This window comes from Coregonus clupeaformis, chromosome 17, assembly GCF_020615455.1.
Source record: "Coregonus clupeaformis isolate EN_2021a chromosome 17, ASM2061545v1, whole genome shotgun sequence".
Taxonomy (NCBI): Eukaryota; Metazoa; Chordata; class Actinopteri; order Salmoniformes; family Salmonidae; genus Coregonus; species Coregonus clupeaformis.
In genome coordinates this window covers 22,994,012-23,006,141 of record NC_059208.1, presented here as the reverse complement: position 1 = coordinate 23,006,141, position 12,130 = coordinate 22,994,012, and the positions used below count along the sequence as shown (strand labels likewise).

Genomic DNA, 12,130 nt, shown 5'->3' with positions numbered 1-12,130 from the left:
TGTCCACCAGAGCTGTTGCCAGAAAATTTGATGTTCATTTCTCTACTATAAGGCACCTCCAACGTAGCTTTAGAGAATTTGTCAGTACATCCAACCGGCCTCAAAACCGCGGACCACGTGTAACTTCCACATCTGGCTTCATCACCTGCGGGATCATCTGAGACCAACCACCCGGACAGCTGATGAAATTGAAGAATATTTCTGTCTGTAATAAAGCCTTTTTGATGGGAAAATCTCATTCTGATTGGCTGGACCTGACTACCCACCCATGTCTGCGCCCATGCCTTGTCATGTGAAATCCATAAATTAGGTCTGAATGAATTTATTTCAGTTGACTGATTTCCTTCTATGAACTGTAACTCAGTAAAATCTTTGAAATTGTTGCATGTTGCATTTATATTTTTGTTCAGTATATAATGTGTGTCCATGACTTGACTCTGTAATCTCTGTACATGCATTCTGGGCTGGTGGAAGAGGCTAAGCAGTTGGGAGCCACCATAGAAGCATTACAGCAGTTACAGAAGCATTATGTTCACCTCGTATGACTCTTTCACAGCATATTGAACATCTGATGTGCTCACTTTCATAGCATATTGGCGTTTAATATAAGGACCCCCCCCACACACACACACCATCTAACCCTGTGTTGCTGTTCTGTGACCCCGTGCACCAGGCACTCTCTGCAGTCCTTAGAGGAGCACCAGGCCTGTATGGGAGAAGACCTGTCCAGGAAGCAGGAGGCCCTGGAGCTGGAGCAGCGAAGCAACCACATCCGCCAGCGCCTGGAGGCCCTGCCTGAGGCTGAGACTGCCAAGATCATCCCTGGAGTCACCGTCCCCAAGTCCGGCTTCACCAGAGAGATGTACTGATGAGGTGGACACACACACACATTTTGAAATTCACTATGTATGGAGCGGTTGTACTTTGACTCCCATTTCCTGACTGAAATGTGGATTTACAATAGCGATCAATTGAACTAAAGCCTCACACAGTTTAAAATGTGTGGTGTTTATTACAAAGAATACACAGCTAAATATAAAAAGGTTACAAAATAAGGAATTGTTTTTAAAAAAATTTTTTTTAGAGCATTATATTTGAAAAAATATAAAGTGTAGTTCAGTACAATGAGAGGCTGTATAAAAATGATAGCTACTACAAAAACAGTCAACACACTGGGTGAAAGTTGATCTTTCCATTTTTAGAATTGGCCAACAAGCAGTTCACTCTCCACATTGTTCCAATGCTTTGAAAGGTCATGCTGCTCACAGGGCAGGAAGCTCCTCCCAAAGCGTTTTTTTACACTTACTGTCCTTTTATGAGTCCTTCTTTGAGTAGGGGAGTGTAGCGAAATAACTTGGGTACTGTAATCAATGGTTCACCGTTACAAGTTGTCCTTAAAATGCTCCTGAAGCCTCTCTCCTCTGTTACTGTATCGCCTAAACAGAAACCCTAATATGTGTCTATACAACAACACACGTTTTACATACTCTTATCCAGAGTGACTTACAGGAGCAATTAGGGCCTTGCTCAAGGGCACACCGGCATATTTTTTTGCCTAGTCGGCTCAGGGATTCGAACCAGCGACCTTTCAGTTAGTAGCCCAACGCACTTAACCACTAGGCTACCTGCCGCCCTATACTGAACTGAGAATGAACAAATGTAGGCTACCTGCTGTCCTATACTATAGCAATAGAATAAACAAAATAATTGTAATATAAACTGACAATTGCAAGCGTGCAATGCCTTGAGGTGATATTGTAGCTTCTTATTTTGAGGTGTCCATCCCTTTGATTTATTTTCAATTTTTTTCTATTTTTTCCCCTTCTGCATTCTGTCAGCGACCTCCGTTTCCTTGCTATATATGGCTTTATCTTGCAGTATGTACTGTAGATCAAAATGAAATTTGTGACTATTTGGTCAGTGGTGTCAGTGTGTGTCTCCTATGGAAGTGTAGCAAAGTGATTGCTTACAAAGATTTCCTTACAGGTTATAAAATATGTTAAATGCACACATGCACTGTCACAATAATGTGGATTTATTCAATTTGCTTTATAGCATACATTTTTTTACATTACAGTCGTATTCTAAAATTGATGAAATAAATAGAAATTCTCATCAATCTACACACAATACCGCATAATGACAACGCGAAAACAGGTTTTTAGAATTTTTTGAAATTGTTTTTAAAATAAAAAAGAGAAATACCTTATTTACATAAGTATTCAGACCCTTTGCAATGAGACTGAAAGTTGAGCTCAGGTGCATCCTCTTTCCATTGATCATCCTTGAGATGCTTCTACAACTTGATTGGAGTCCACCTGTTGTAAATTCAATTGATTGGACATGATTTGGAAAGCCACACACCCGTCTATATAAGGTCCCAAAGTTGACAGTGCATGTCAAAGCAAAAACCAAGCCATGAGGTCGAAGGAATTGTCCATAGAGCTCTGATACAGGATTGTGCCGAGGCACAGATCTTGGGAAGGGTACCAAAAAATTTCTGCAGCATTGAAGGTCCCCAAGAACACAGCGGCCTCCATCATTCTGAAATGGAAGAAGTTTGGAACCACCAAGACTCTTCCTAGAACTGGCCGCCCGGCCTAACTGAGCAATCGGGGAGAATGGCCTTGGTCAGGGAGGTGACCAAGAACCCGATGGTCACTCTGAGAGAGCTCCAGAGGACAACCATTTCTGCAGCTCTCCACCAATCAGGCCTTTATGGTAGAGTGACCAGACGGAAGCCACTCCTCAGCAAAAGGCACATGAAAGCCCGCTTGGAGTATGCCAAAAGGCACCTAAAGACTCTCAGACCATGAGAAACAAGATTATCTGGTTTGATGAAACCAAGATTAAACTTCTTGGCCTGAATGCCAAGTGTCACTTCTGGAGCAAACCTGGCACCATCCCTACGGTGAAGCATGGTGGTGGCAGTCTCATGCTGTGGTGATGTTTTTCAGCAGCAGGGACTGGGAGACTAGTCAGGATCGAGGCACAGATGAACGGAGCAAAGTACAGAGATCCTTGATGAAAACCTGATCCAGATCGCTCAGTACCTCAGACTGGGGCGAAGGTTCACCTTCCAACAGGACAACAACCCTAAGCACACGCAGGAGTGGCTTCAGGACAAGTCTCTGAATGTCCTTGAGTGGCCCAGCCAGAGCCTGGACTTGAACCCGATCGAACATCTCTGGAGAGACCTGAAAATAGTTGTGCTGCGATGCTCCCCATCCAACCTGACAGAGCTTGAGAGGATCTTCTGAGAAGAATGGGAGAAACTCCCCAAATACAGGTGTGACAAGCTTGTAGTGCCAAAGAAGAATCAAGGCAGTAATCGCTGCCAAAGGTGCTTCAACAAAGTACTGCTTAAAGGGTCTAAATACTTATGTAAATGTGAAATTTCAGTTTTTATTTTATTTATTTTTTTACCTGTTTTTGCTTTGTCATTATAGGGTATTGTGTGTAGATTGATGAGGGAAAAAAAACAATTTAATCAATTATAGATTAAGGCTGAAGCGTAACAAAATGTGGAAAAAATCAAGGGGTCTGAATCCTTTCTGAATGCACTGTACATAGACATTACAAAAGCAGGTTTAGGTACATTTGAACATATTTGTCCACAAATCTTAATGTGATGGCACACAGTACTTAAAAAATATACAAAGATATAATTAGTCCAAATATAAGTGTGGACACTGCATCATTAAGTACCACAAATAGGCATATCAATAAGCCAATCAATAGGCATATCAATATATTTTATTCATGGTGCATAGTTCCAAAGCTCTTGATAGGAATGATTTTGATGTCTGGTAGTGTGACTTGTTTCAATAGAATATTACATTAAACTCCTCATATCATACTATCTCTGCATGTGCCAAGGAATTGTGTGATAGTGCAGTGTGTAACAGAGTAACAAAGTGTCATAAATAAGAATGATAATTGAAAGCGATGGACATCCTCAGGTCATATAATCCCATTCGTCCTCTGCTGCTTGTATCTCCTGTTAATAACACACAGCAATGTCAAAAGTGTGCGCGCACCAAACAGAATACCGGGAGTTTATTAATCTATTACTGTAAAAGACAATCCGGGGAGATGTTCTGTTATCATACCAACAGAGATGTCCACATATGATTAGAAGCACTATGATGATGGCCAGTAGTACACCACACAGAGTCTCAAAGGTCTGGTTACTTTGGGATGGTGTAGAAGAATCTAGGCCACAGCAAAGAAGCATGAAAGACAAAAAACCTCAATCAAAATAATTATAATATAAAATCATAATACATGTATACCAGTGATGTAGTATGTAACAATAGTCCCCAGACTGCTGTTGACAACACAGGTGTAGTTGTGGCCCTTCATTCCAGACACGTAGAGTCTCCTGCCATCTGTAGAGAGATTGGCTGTCTGATTGGACGCCTCAACCCCATCCACCAACCAGGAAAACACTGGGCTGTCCCACTGTGCCCTGTCATTGGCCACCTCACACTGGAGCGACAAAGACGCCACAGGAGCAGCAACTAGGCGAAAGTGAGGGAGAGAAAAAGTTAGGAGGAACAAATGGTCCAAATATAGCTAAATTGGTTACTGCGTCCTTACATAGTTCTGCACATAAGGTTAGCCTCGGCACCCAGGCTTCACTCACATTGTTCGGAAGGGTAGGTGAAAGCCTGTGACCGAGGCTAATGTGACTTTTTAGTTTGCACAGTATATTCCCCAAACTAAATCTAGGTAGTGACCAGAATTATTGGTGTAACTGTTTCTCACCACTCTCTCTAACAAGTATCTTTGCTGATTCCTCGTTCCCCATCTGGTCTGTCACAGTGATGGTGTAGACTCCATAGTTAGATGAACTTATATTCGCCACCCTAAATAAGGCCCCCTTCTGGTCTAGAGGATTGCCAGGTGCATCTTGGTGATTGGCCAGCCTGACCTGTCCCTGACCCTTCTCAGTCTCGCGGTCCCAAGTCACTATGATGATCTTCTCTGTTGGTGTAATCTGGAACTGGGTCAGCAGGACCAGATCTCTCCCCAGAGCCACATAAAGGAGACCCTGGTTCTGGAAATACACTGACAGGCACTGGTGTGGGTGGAGCACTGAGGAAAGATAGACAAGGAATTACTGTACATCTATTGTACACATTACTGTACCATAGTTATTTTAGCAGAGCAATATCTTAATGACAGATGGAGGATCATTAAAAAAACTCACAGAGGGCCAGGATCAGACAAATACGGCAGACCAGGATATGCCGTGTTTCCATCACATCTGCAGAGCTATTTATATTTTACAAAGGGAGGATGAGTGTGCAACAGCATTTAAACTTGCATTCTTTCACGCACATTGTCATGGGCAGGAGGGGCATATCCCCCTAATGTAGTTGAGGGAGCTTTGATGGCTAAATGCTATTCATTTATTTGTAAAATCAAACAACAACAAAAAAACAACTATATTTTGAACATTGTTAGTTAGCTATATACATAAAATGTGTTTCAATGTGCTTGACATCATTTTTTCCCTTAGAGATGGTTCTGTGGCGACAAAGATATGAAACAATACTACCCATCCAGAGCAGTTTGACATAGACCATACTTTCCATTTAGATGAGAGAAAATAGGTTGGAAAGCAAAAGGAAAAAGATTCTACTCACAAGAGAATGTATCCACAGCAGTAGCTTCTCTTCCGTCTCGTAACTCTCGACTCTACACCATTTAGTTTATGCAAGGTTTTGAATTGCTATCAGAATATGCAAAACTTCCTTGCATATTTTGAACCTTCTCTGTACGATTCTGTACTACAGTACAATGAGACACCAAATCTATTTCTGTGGCGGCATCCTCTATTACATAATACTGTATCCTTTTCCTGTCAATTCCTTTCTTTCATAATTTTGTACCTGATATAATCATTCTAAACATGGCCAAAGCCATGGTAACAAGACAACATGCTCAGTTGGCCATTCAAACCTTGAGCTCACAGTTACTGTTGATTGTAACACTTGCCTGGGTGCCAGTGATTCTGTTGTAGCATCCCTTTCAAGTTGTCATGCCATAGAATGCCAAACATGACAACTAAAACAGAAGCAGCGGCATCCAGGTTATTCAGTAATACAAAAGACAGGTCTTCATAACTTACCGTTTCATTTGGATATTCTGTAGGGTGACCGTACAGGTCAGCTTGATGTATTTCTGTTTTCTTGCCTAATATTTCCTGATTGATGGACATCAAACTCAATGCATACTGGCACGTAAAATAGCTACTGTATGTAAGTGTTGAACCAGTTTTTCTTCTTCCCTTTCCACAATCCAGTATGGCAGGAATGAAAATTAGCCTGGTGATGAGGGAGTGACTCCTACAGTATCTAGGGGAGTAACTCCTACTGTACAGTATATCTCTTATTTGACTATTTATATTTTTGACAACGTTTACTTTTTACTTCACTACATGCCTAAGGAAAATAATGTATTTCTTACTCCATACATTTTCCCTGACACCCAAAAGTACTTGTTATATTTTTTATGCTTAGCAGGACAGGAAAATTGTCAAATTCACACACTTATCAAGAGGTCATCCCTACTGCCTCTGATCTGGCAGACTCACTAAACACACATGCTTCTCTATACATAAAATGTTTTACAAATAAAATAATGGTGCCATCTGGTTTGCTTAATATAAGGAATTTCACATTTTAGCAATTACATTTACTTTTGATACTTAAGAGGTCAAGACTGTTACTCACTGTTATAGTCCACAGCAGCAGCAGCAGGCGCATGGGGAGTCTGTCTCAACACTTTGTTGCTGCACTGATTGTTTACATGTAAACAGAGGAAGACAATTAACACATACATTGCCTTCGGAAAGTATTCAGACCCGTTGACTTTTTCCACATTTTGTTAGGTTACAGTCTTATTCTAAAATTGATTAAATATTTTTTTTCCCTCATCAATCTATACACAATACTCCATAATGACAAAGCAAAAACAGGTTTTTAGAAATGTTTGCTAATGTATATATTTTTTTAAATCGGAAATATTACATTTACCTAAGTATTCAGACCTTTTACTCAGTACATTGTTGAAGCACCTTTGGGAGCGATTACAGCCTTGAGTCGTCTTGGGTATGAAACTACACGCTTGGCACACCTGTAGTTGGGTAGTTTCTTACTCTCTTTTCTGCAGATCCTCTCAAGCTCTGTCAGGTTGGATGGGGAGCGTTGCTGCACAGCTATTTTCTGGTCTCTCCAGAGATGTTAGATCGGGTTCAAGTCTGGGCTCTGGCTGGGCCACTCAAGGACATTCAGAGCCTTGTCCCGAAGCCACTATTGAGTTGTCTTGGCTGTGTGCTTAGGGTCGTTGTCCTGTTAGAGCGGGTTTTCATCAAAGATCTCTGTACTTTGCTCTGTTCATCTTTGCCTCGATCCTGACTAGTCTCCCAGTCCCTGCTGCTGAAAAACATCCCCACAGCATGATGCTGCCACCACCATGCTTCACCATAGGGATGGTGCTAGGTTTCCTCCAGACGTGACGCTTGGCATTCAGGCCAAAGAGTTTAATCTTGGTTTCATCAGACCAGAGAATCTTGTTTCTCATGGTCTGTGAGACTTTAGGTGCCTTTTGGCAAACTCCAAGTGGGCTGTCATGTGCCTTTTGCTGAGGAGTAGCTTCCGTCTGGCCATTCTACCATAAAGGCCTGATTGGTGGAGTGCTGCAGAGATGGTTGTCCTTCTGGAAGGTTCTCCCGTCTCCACAGAGGAACTCTAGAGCTCTGTTAGAGTGACCATTTGGTTCTTGGTCACCTCCCTGACCAAGGCCCTTCTCCCCCGATTGCTCAGTTTGGCCGAGTGGCCAGCTCTAGGAAGAGTCTTGGTGGTTCCAAACTTCTTCTATTTAAGAATGATGGAGGCCACTGTGTTCTTGGGGACCTTCAATGCTGCAGGTATTTGTTGGTACCCTTCCCCAGATCTGTGCCTCGACACAATCCTGTCTCGGAGCTCTACGGACAATTCCTTCGACCTCATGGCTTGGTTTTTTCTTTGACATTCACTGTCAACTGTGGGACCTTATATAGACAGGTGTGTGCCTTTCCAAAATTATGTCCAATTAATTGAATTAACCACAGGTGGACTCCAATCAAGTTGTAGAAACATCTCAAGGATGATCAATGGAAACAGGATGCTCCTGAGATCAATATCAAGTCTCATAGTAAAGGGTGTAAATAAGGTATTTCTGTTTTTTATTTTTAATACATTTGGAGAAATATCTAAAAACCTGTTTTTGCTTTGTCATTATGGGGTATTGTGTAGATTGCTTAGTATTTTATTTTATTTTATCCATTTTAGATTAAGGCTGTAACGTAACAAAATGTGGAAAAAGTCCAGGGGTCTGAATACTTTCCCGAAGGCACTGTAATATAACCTGACAATTTATTCTGCTATTTTCTGGAATTAACTTTTTTATCTAAAAGTCATCCTGAAGCTCGTCAGGTGTGGCTGGGGCTTCTCGAATTGGAAAAGCCATCTTTATGTCCAAATCCAAGTCTTTATCTACAGTCTCAACCATTTCTGACACTTCTGCAATCAAGTATGGGAAACTGACAACATTTGGAGTTTGGAGTGTAATGGGGCACTGATCGTAGTAGTGAGTAAGGCTTGTTGAGGATCAGACAAGGACCTCACTGACGGCACAAATGGCCATGGTCAAGACCTCCATTGATGCCTGTTGTGGAGCATGTTGGTCAACTTGTCTTCCTGTCTTATTCACCACATTTTACCACATTCGCCTTACTGTGCCTTTTGGTGAAAATTCTAGCAATGAGACGGAGAAACTTGTTAAACTGTCAAACATTAATTGGCTTGTCCTGCTTCGACAATGGGACTACACTATATATACAAAAGTATGTGGACACCCCTTCAAATTAGTGGATTCGGCTATTTCAGCCACACCCTTTGCTGACAGGTGTATAAAATCGAGTACAAACCCATGCGATCTCCATAGACAAACATTGGCAGTAGAATGGCCTTACTGAAGTTCTCAGTGACTTTCATCATGGCACCGTCATAGGATGCCACCTTTCCAACAAGTCAGTTCATCAAAGTTCTGCTCTGGTAGAGCTGCCCAGGTTAACTGTAAGTGCTGTTATTGTGAAGTGGAAACTTCTAGGAGCAACAACGGCTTAGCCGCGAAGTGTTAGGCCACAGAAGCTCACAGAATGGGACCGCTGAGTGCTGAAGCGTGTAGCGCGTAAAAATTGTCTGTCGGTTGCAACACTCACTACCAAGTTCCAAACTGACTCTAGAAGCAACGTCAGCATAAGAACTGTTTGTCGGGAGCTTCATGAGATGACTTTCCATGGCCGAGCAGCCGCACACAAGCCTAAGATCACCATGTGCAATGCCATGCGTCGGCTGGAGTGATGTAAAGCTCACCGCCATTTGACTCTGGAGCAGTGGAAACGCGTTTCTCTTGAGTGATGAATCACGCTTCACCATCTGGCAGTCCGACGGACAAATCTGGGTTTGGCGGATGCCAGGAGAACGCTATCTGTACGAATGCATAAAGCCAACTGTAAGGTTTGGTGGAGGAGGAATAATGGTCTAGGGCTGTTTTTCATGGTTCGGGCTAGGCCCCTTAGTTCCAGTGAAGGGAAATCTTAACGCTACAGCATACAATGACATTCTAGACCATTCTGTGCTTCCAACTTTGTGGCAACAGTTTGGGGATGGCCCTTTCCTGTTTCAGCATGACAATGCCTCCATGCACAAAGCGAGGTCCATACAGAAATGGTTTGTGTAGATCGGTGTGGAAGAACTTGACTGGCCTGCACAGACCTTGACCTCAAACCCATCGAACACCTTTGTGATTAACTGGAACACCGCCTGCGAGCCAGGCCTAATTGCCCAACATCAGTGCCTGACCTCACTAATGCTCTTGTGTTTGAATGGAAGCAAGTCCCCGCAGCAATGTTCCAACATCTAGTGGAAAGCCTTCCCAGAAGAGTGGAGGCTGTTATAGCAACAAAGGGGGGACCACCTCCATATTAATGCCCATGATTTTGGATTGAGATGTTCGACGAACAGGTGTCCACATTCTTTTGATCATGTAGTGTCCAGTGAGCTGGGCAGTGACTACTGCCACTAGCTGAGCAGCTATCTGGGCATTAGCCGTTGGGACTTCTAGCCATGTTGCGCTAAGCCCACTAAGGTTGTCCAGGATCTGTTGTATACGGTCCGACATAATCATCTGTTTCACCACAAGTTTGACCACAGCTATGAGCTGTCTGTCTTTGATCTCCCAAAGCAGATCTGCTTCAGATTGGAGAAGTGTTGTACTCACCTTCCTGTTGTCTATATACTCACCACCCTGGACACCCTTCAAGATCAAGTCCTCAGTGACTCAGAAAAGTTCCTTCAATGGGTCAGCCAAAGCTCTGATGCAAATTGTTTCCAACATCTTCATTGTGAGTCCGGTCTTCTTCCGTAAGTGGTCTGCAACAGACATTCAAAATCAACATCATATTATCACGGCTCAGGCTAAGACCCAGATGCAGACACAGGAGGCGGATAGTAAGTGTCTCAGAGTTTATTACAGTACAAGGGGCAGGCAATCGGTAGGTCAAGGCAGGCAAAGAGTCATAATCCAAATCAGAGTCAGGCAGGTACAGGACGGCAGGCAGCATCAAGGTCAGGACAGGCAGAAAGGTCAGAACTGGGAAGACAAAATAAAGCCAAAACTAGAGCAAAGGAAAACATTGTAGGACTTGACGGGACAAGACGAACTGGCAACAGACAAACAGAAAACGAGGTATATATACGCCAACCTGTTGGGGGTTGGAGGCAATCACAAAACAAGTGAAACAGATCAGGGTGTGACACATAGAGTGCCTTGCAAAAGTATTCATCCCCTTTGGCGTTTTTCCTATTTTGTTGCATTACAACCTGCAATTTAAACAGATTTTTATTTGGATTTCATGTAATGGACATACACAAAATAGTCCAAATTGGTGAAGTGAAATGATAAAAATAACTTGTTTAAAAAAATTCTACAAAAATAAATAACGGAAATGTGGTGCGTGCATATGTATTCACCCCCTTTGCTATGAAGCCCCTAAATAAGATCTGGTGCAACCATTTACCTTCAGAAGTCACATAATTAGTTAAATAAAGTCCACCTGTGTGCAATCTAAGTGTCACATGATCTGTCACATGATCTCAGTATATATGGGCTCCGAGTGGCGCAGCGGTCTAAGGCACTGCATCTCAGTGCTTGAGGCGTCACTACAGACTCCCTGGTTCGATTCCAGAATGTATCACAACCGGCCGTGATTGGGAGTGCCATAGGGCGGCGCACAATTGGCCCAGAGTCGTCTGGGTTTGGCCGGTGTAGGCCGTCATTGTAAATAATAATTTGTTGTTAACTGACTTGCCTACAAAAATAAAAAATACACCTGTTCTGAAAGGCCCCAGAGTCTGCAACACCACTAAGCAAGGGGCACTACCAAGCAAGCAGCACCATGAAGACCAAGGAGCTCCCCAAACAGGTCAGGGACAAAGTTGTGGAGAAGTACAGATCAGGGTTGGGTTATATAAAAATATCAGAAACTTTGAACATCCCACGGAGCACCATTAAATCCATTATTAAAAAATGGATTGAATATGGCACCACAACAAACCTGCCAAGAGAGGGCCGCCCACCAAAACTCACGGACCAGGCAAGGGGGGCATTAATCAGAGAGGCAACAAAGAGACCAAAGATAACCCTGAAGGAGCTGCAAAGCTCCACAGCGGAGATTGGAGTATCTGTCCATAGGACTACTTTAAGCCGTACACTCCACAGAGCTGGGCTTTACGGAAGAGTGGCCAGAAAAAAGCCATTGCTTAAAGAAAAAAATAAGTAAACACGTTTGGTGTTCGCCAAAAGTGATGTGGGAGACTCCCCAAACATATGGAAGAAGGTACTCTGGTCAGATAAGACTAAATTGAGCTTTTTGGCCATCAAGGAAAACGCTATGTCTGGCGCAAACCCAACACCTCTCATCACCCCGAGAACACCATCGGCAGGGACTGGGAAACTGGTCAGAATTGAAGGAATGATGGATGGCACTAAATACAGGGAAATTCTTGAGGGAAAC

General features: G+C 42.9%; 1 protein-coding gene across 3 annotated transcripts; it reads right to left on the bottom strand.

Moving 5' to 3' along the window:
- Positions 1 to 3,740: 3,740 nt before the first annotated feature.
- Positions 3,741 to 6,298, bottom strand: LOC121585454. 3 transcript variants are annotated; one of them, XR_006661930.1, is made up of 5 exons: positions 6,140 to 6,298; positions 5,216 to 5,280; positions 4,771 to 5,100; positions 4,113 to 4,523; positions 3,741 to 4,000 (listed from the first exon to the last, which is right to left on the bottom strand). XR_006661930.1 is itself a non-coding variant. In XM_041901794.2 (4 exons), exons 1-4 carry the CDS (start codon positions 6,145 to 6,147, stop codon positions 4,279 to 4,281), a joined length of 648 nt encoding a protein of 215 aa, XP_041757728.1. In that variant the 5' UTR covers positions 6,148 to 6,298; the 3' UTR covers positions 3,741 to 4,278. The 3 variants fall into 3 exon arrangements, 2 of the variants coding, with proteins under 2 accessions (XP_041757728.1, XP_041757729.1); XM_041901794.2 differs by having other exon boundaries at positions 3,741 to 4,523; XM_041901795.2 differs by lacking the exon at positions 6,140 to 6,298 and adding an exon at positions 5,655 to 5,975 and having other exon boundaries at positions 3,741 to 4,523.
- Between the last annotated feature and the right edge of the window lie 5,832 nt (positions 6,299 to 12,130).

What these genes read in the sequence shown, in the direction of transcription:
- LOC121585454 (XM_041901794.2), bottom strand. An exon ending in TTGTCTGATCCTGGCCCTCT is followed by an intron (nt 5,101 to 5,215) that starts GTGAGTTTTTTT and finishes ATCTTTCCTCAG; the next exon opens with TGCTCCACCCACACCAGTGC. An exon ending in GATACTTGTTAGAGAGAGTG is followed by an intron (nt 4,524 to 4,770) that starts GTGAGAAACAGT and finishes ACTTTCGCCTAG; the next exon opens with TTGCTGCTCCTGTGGCGTCT.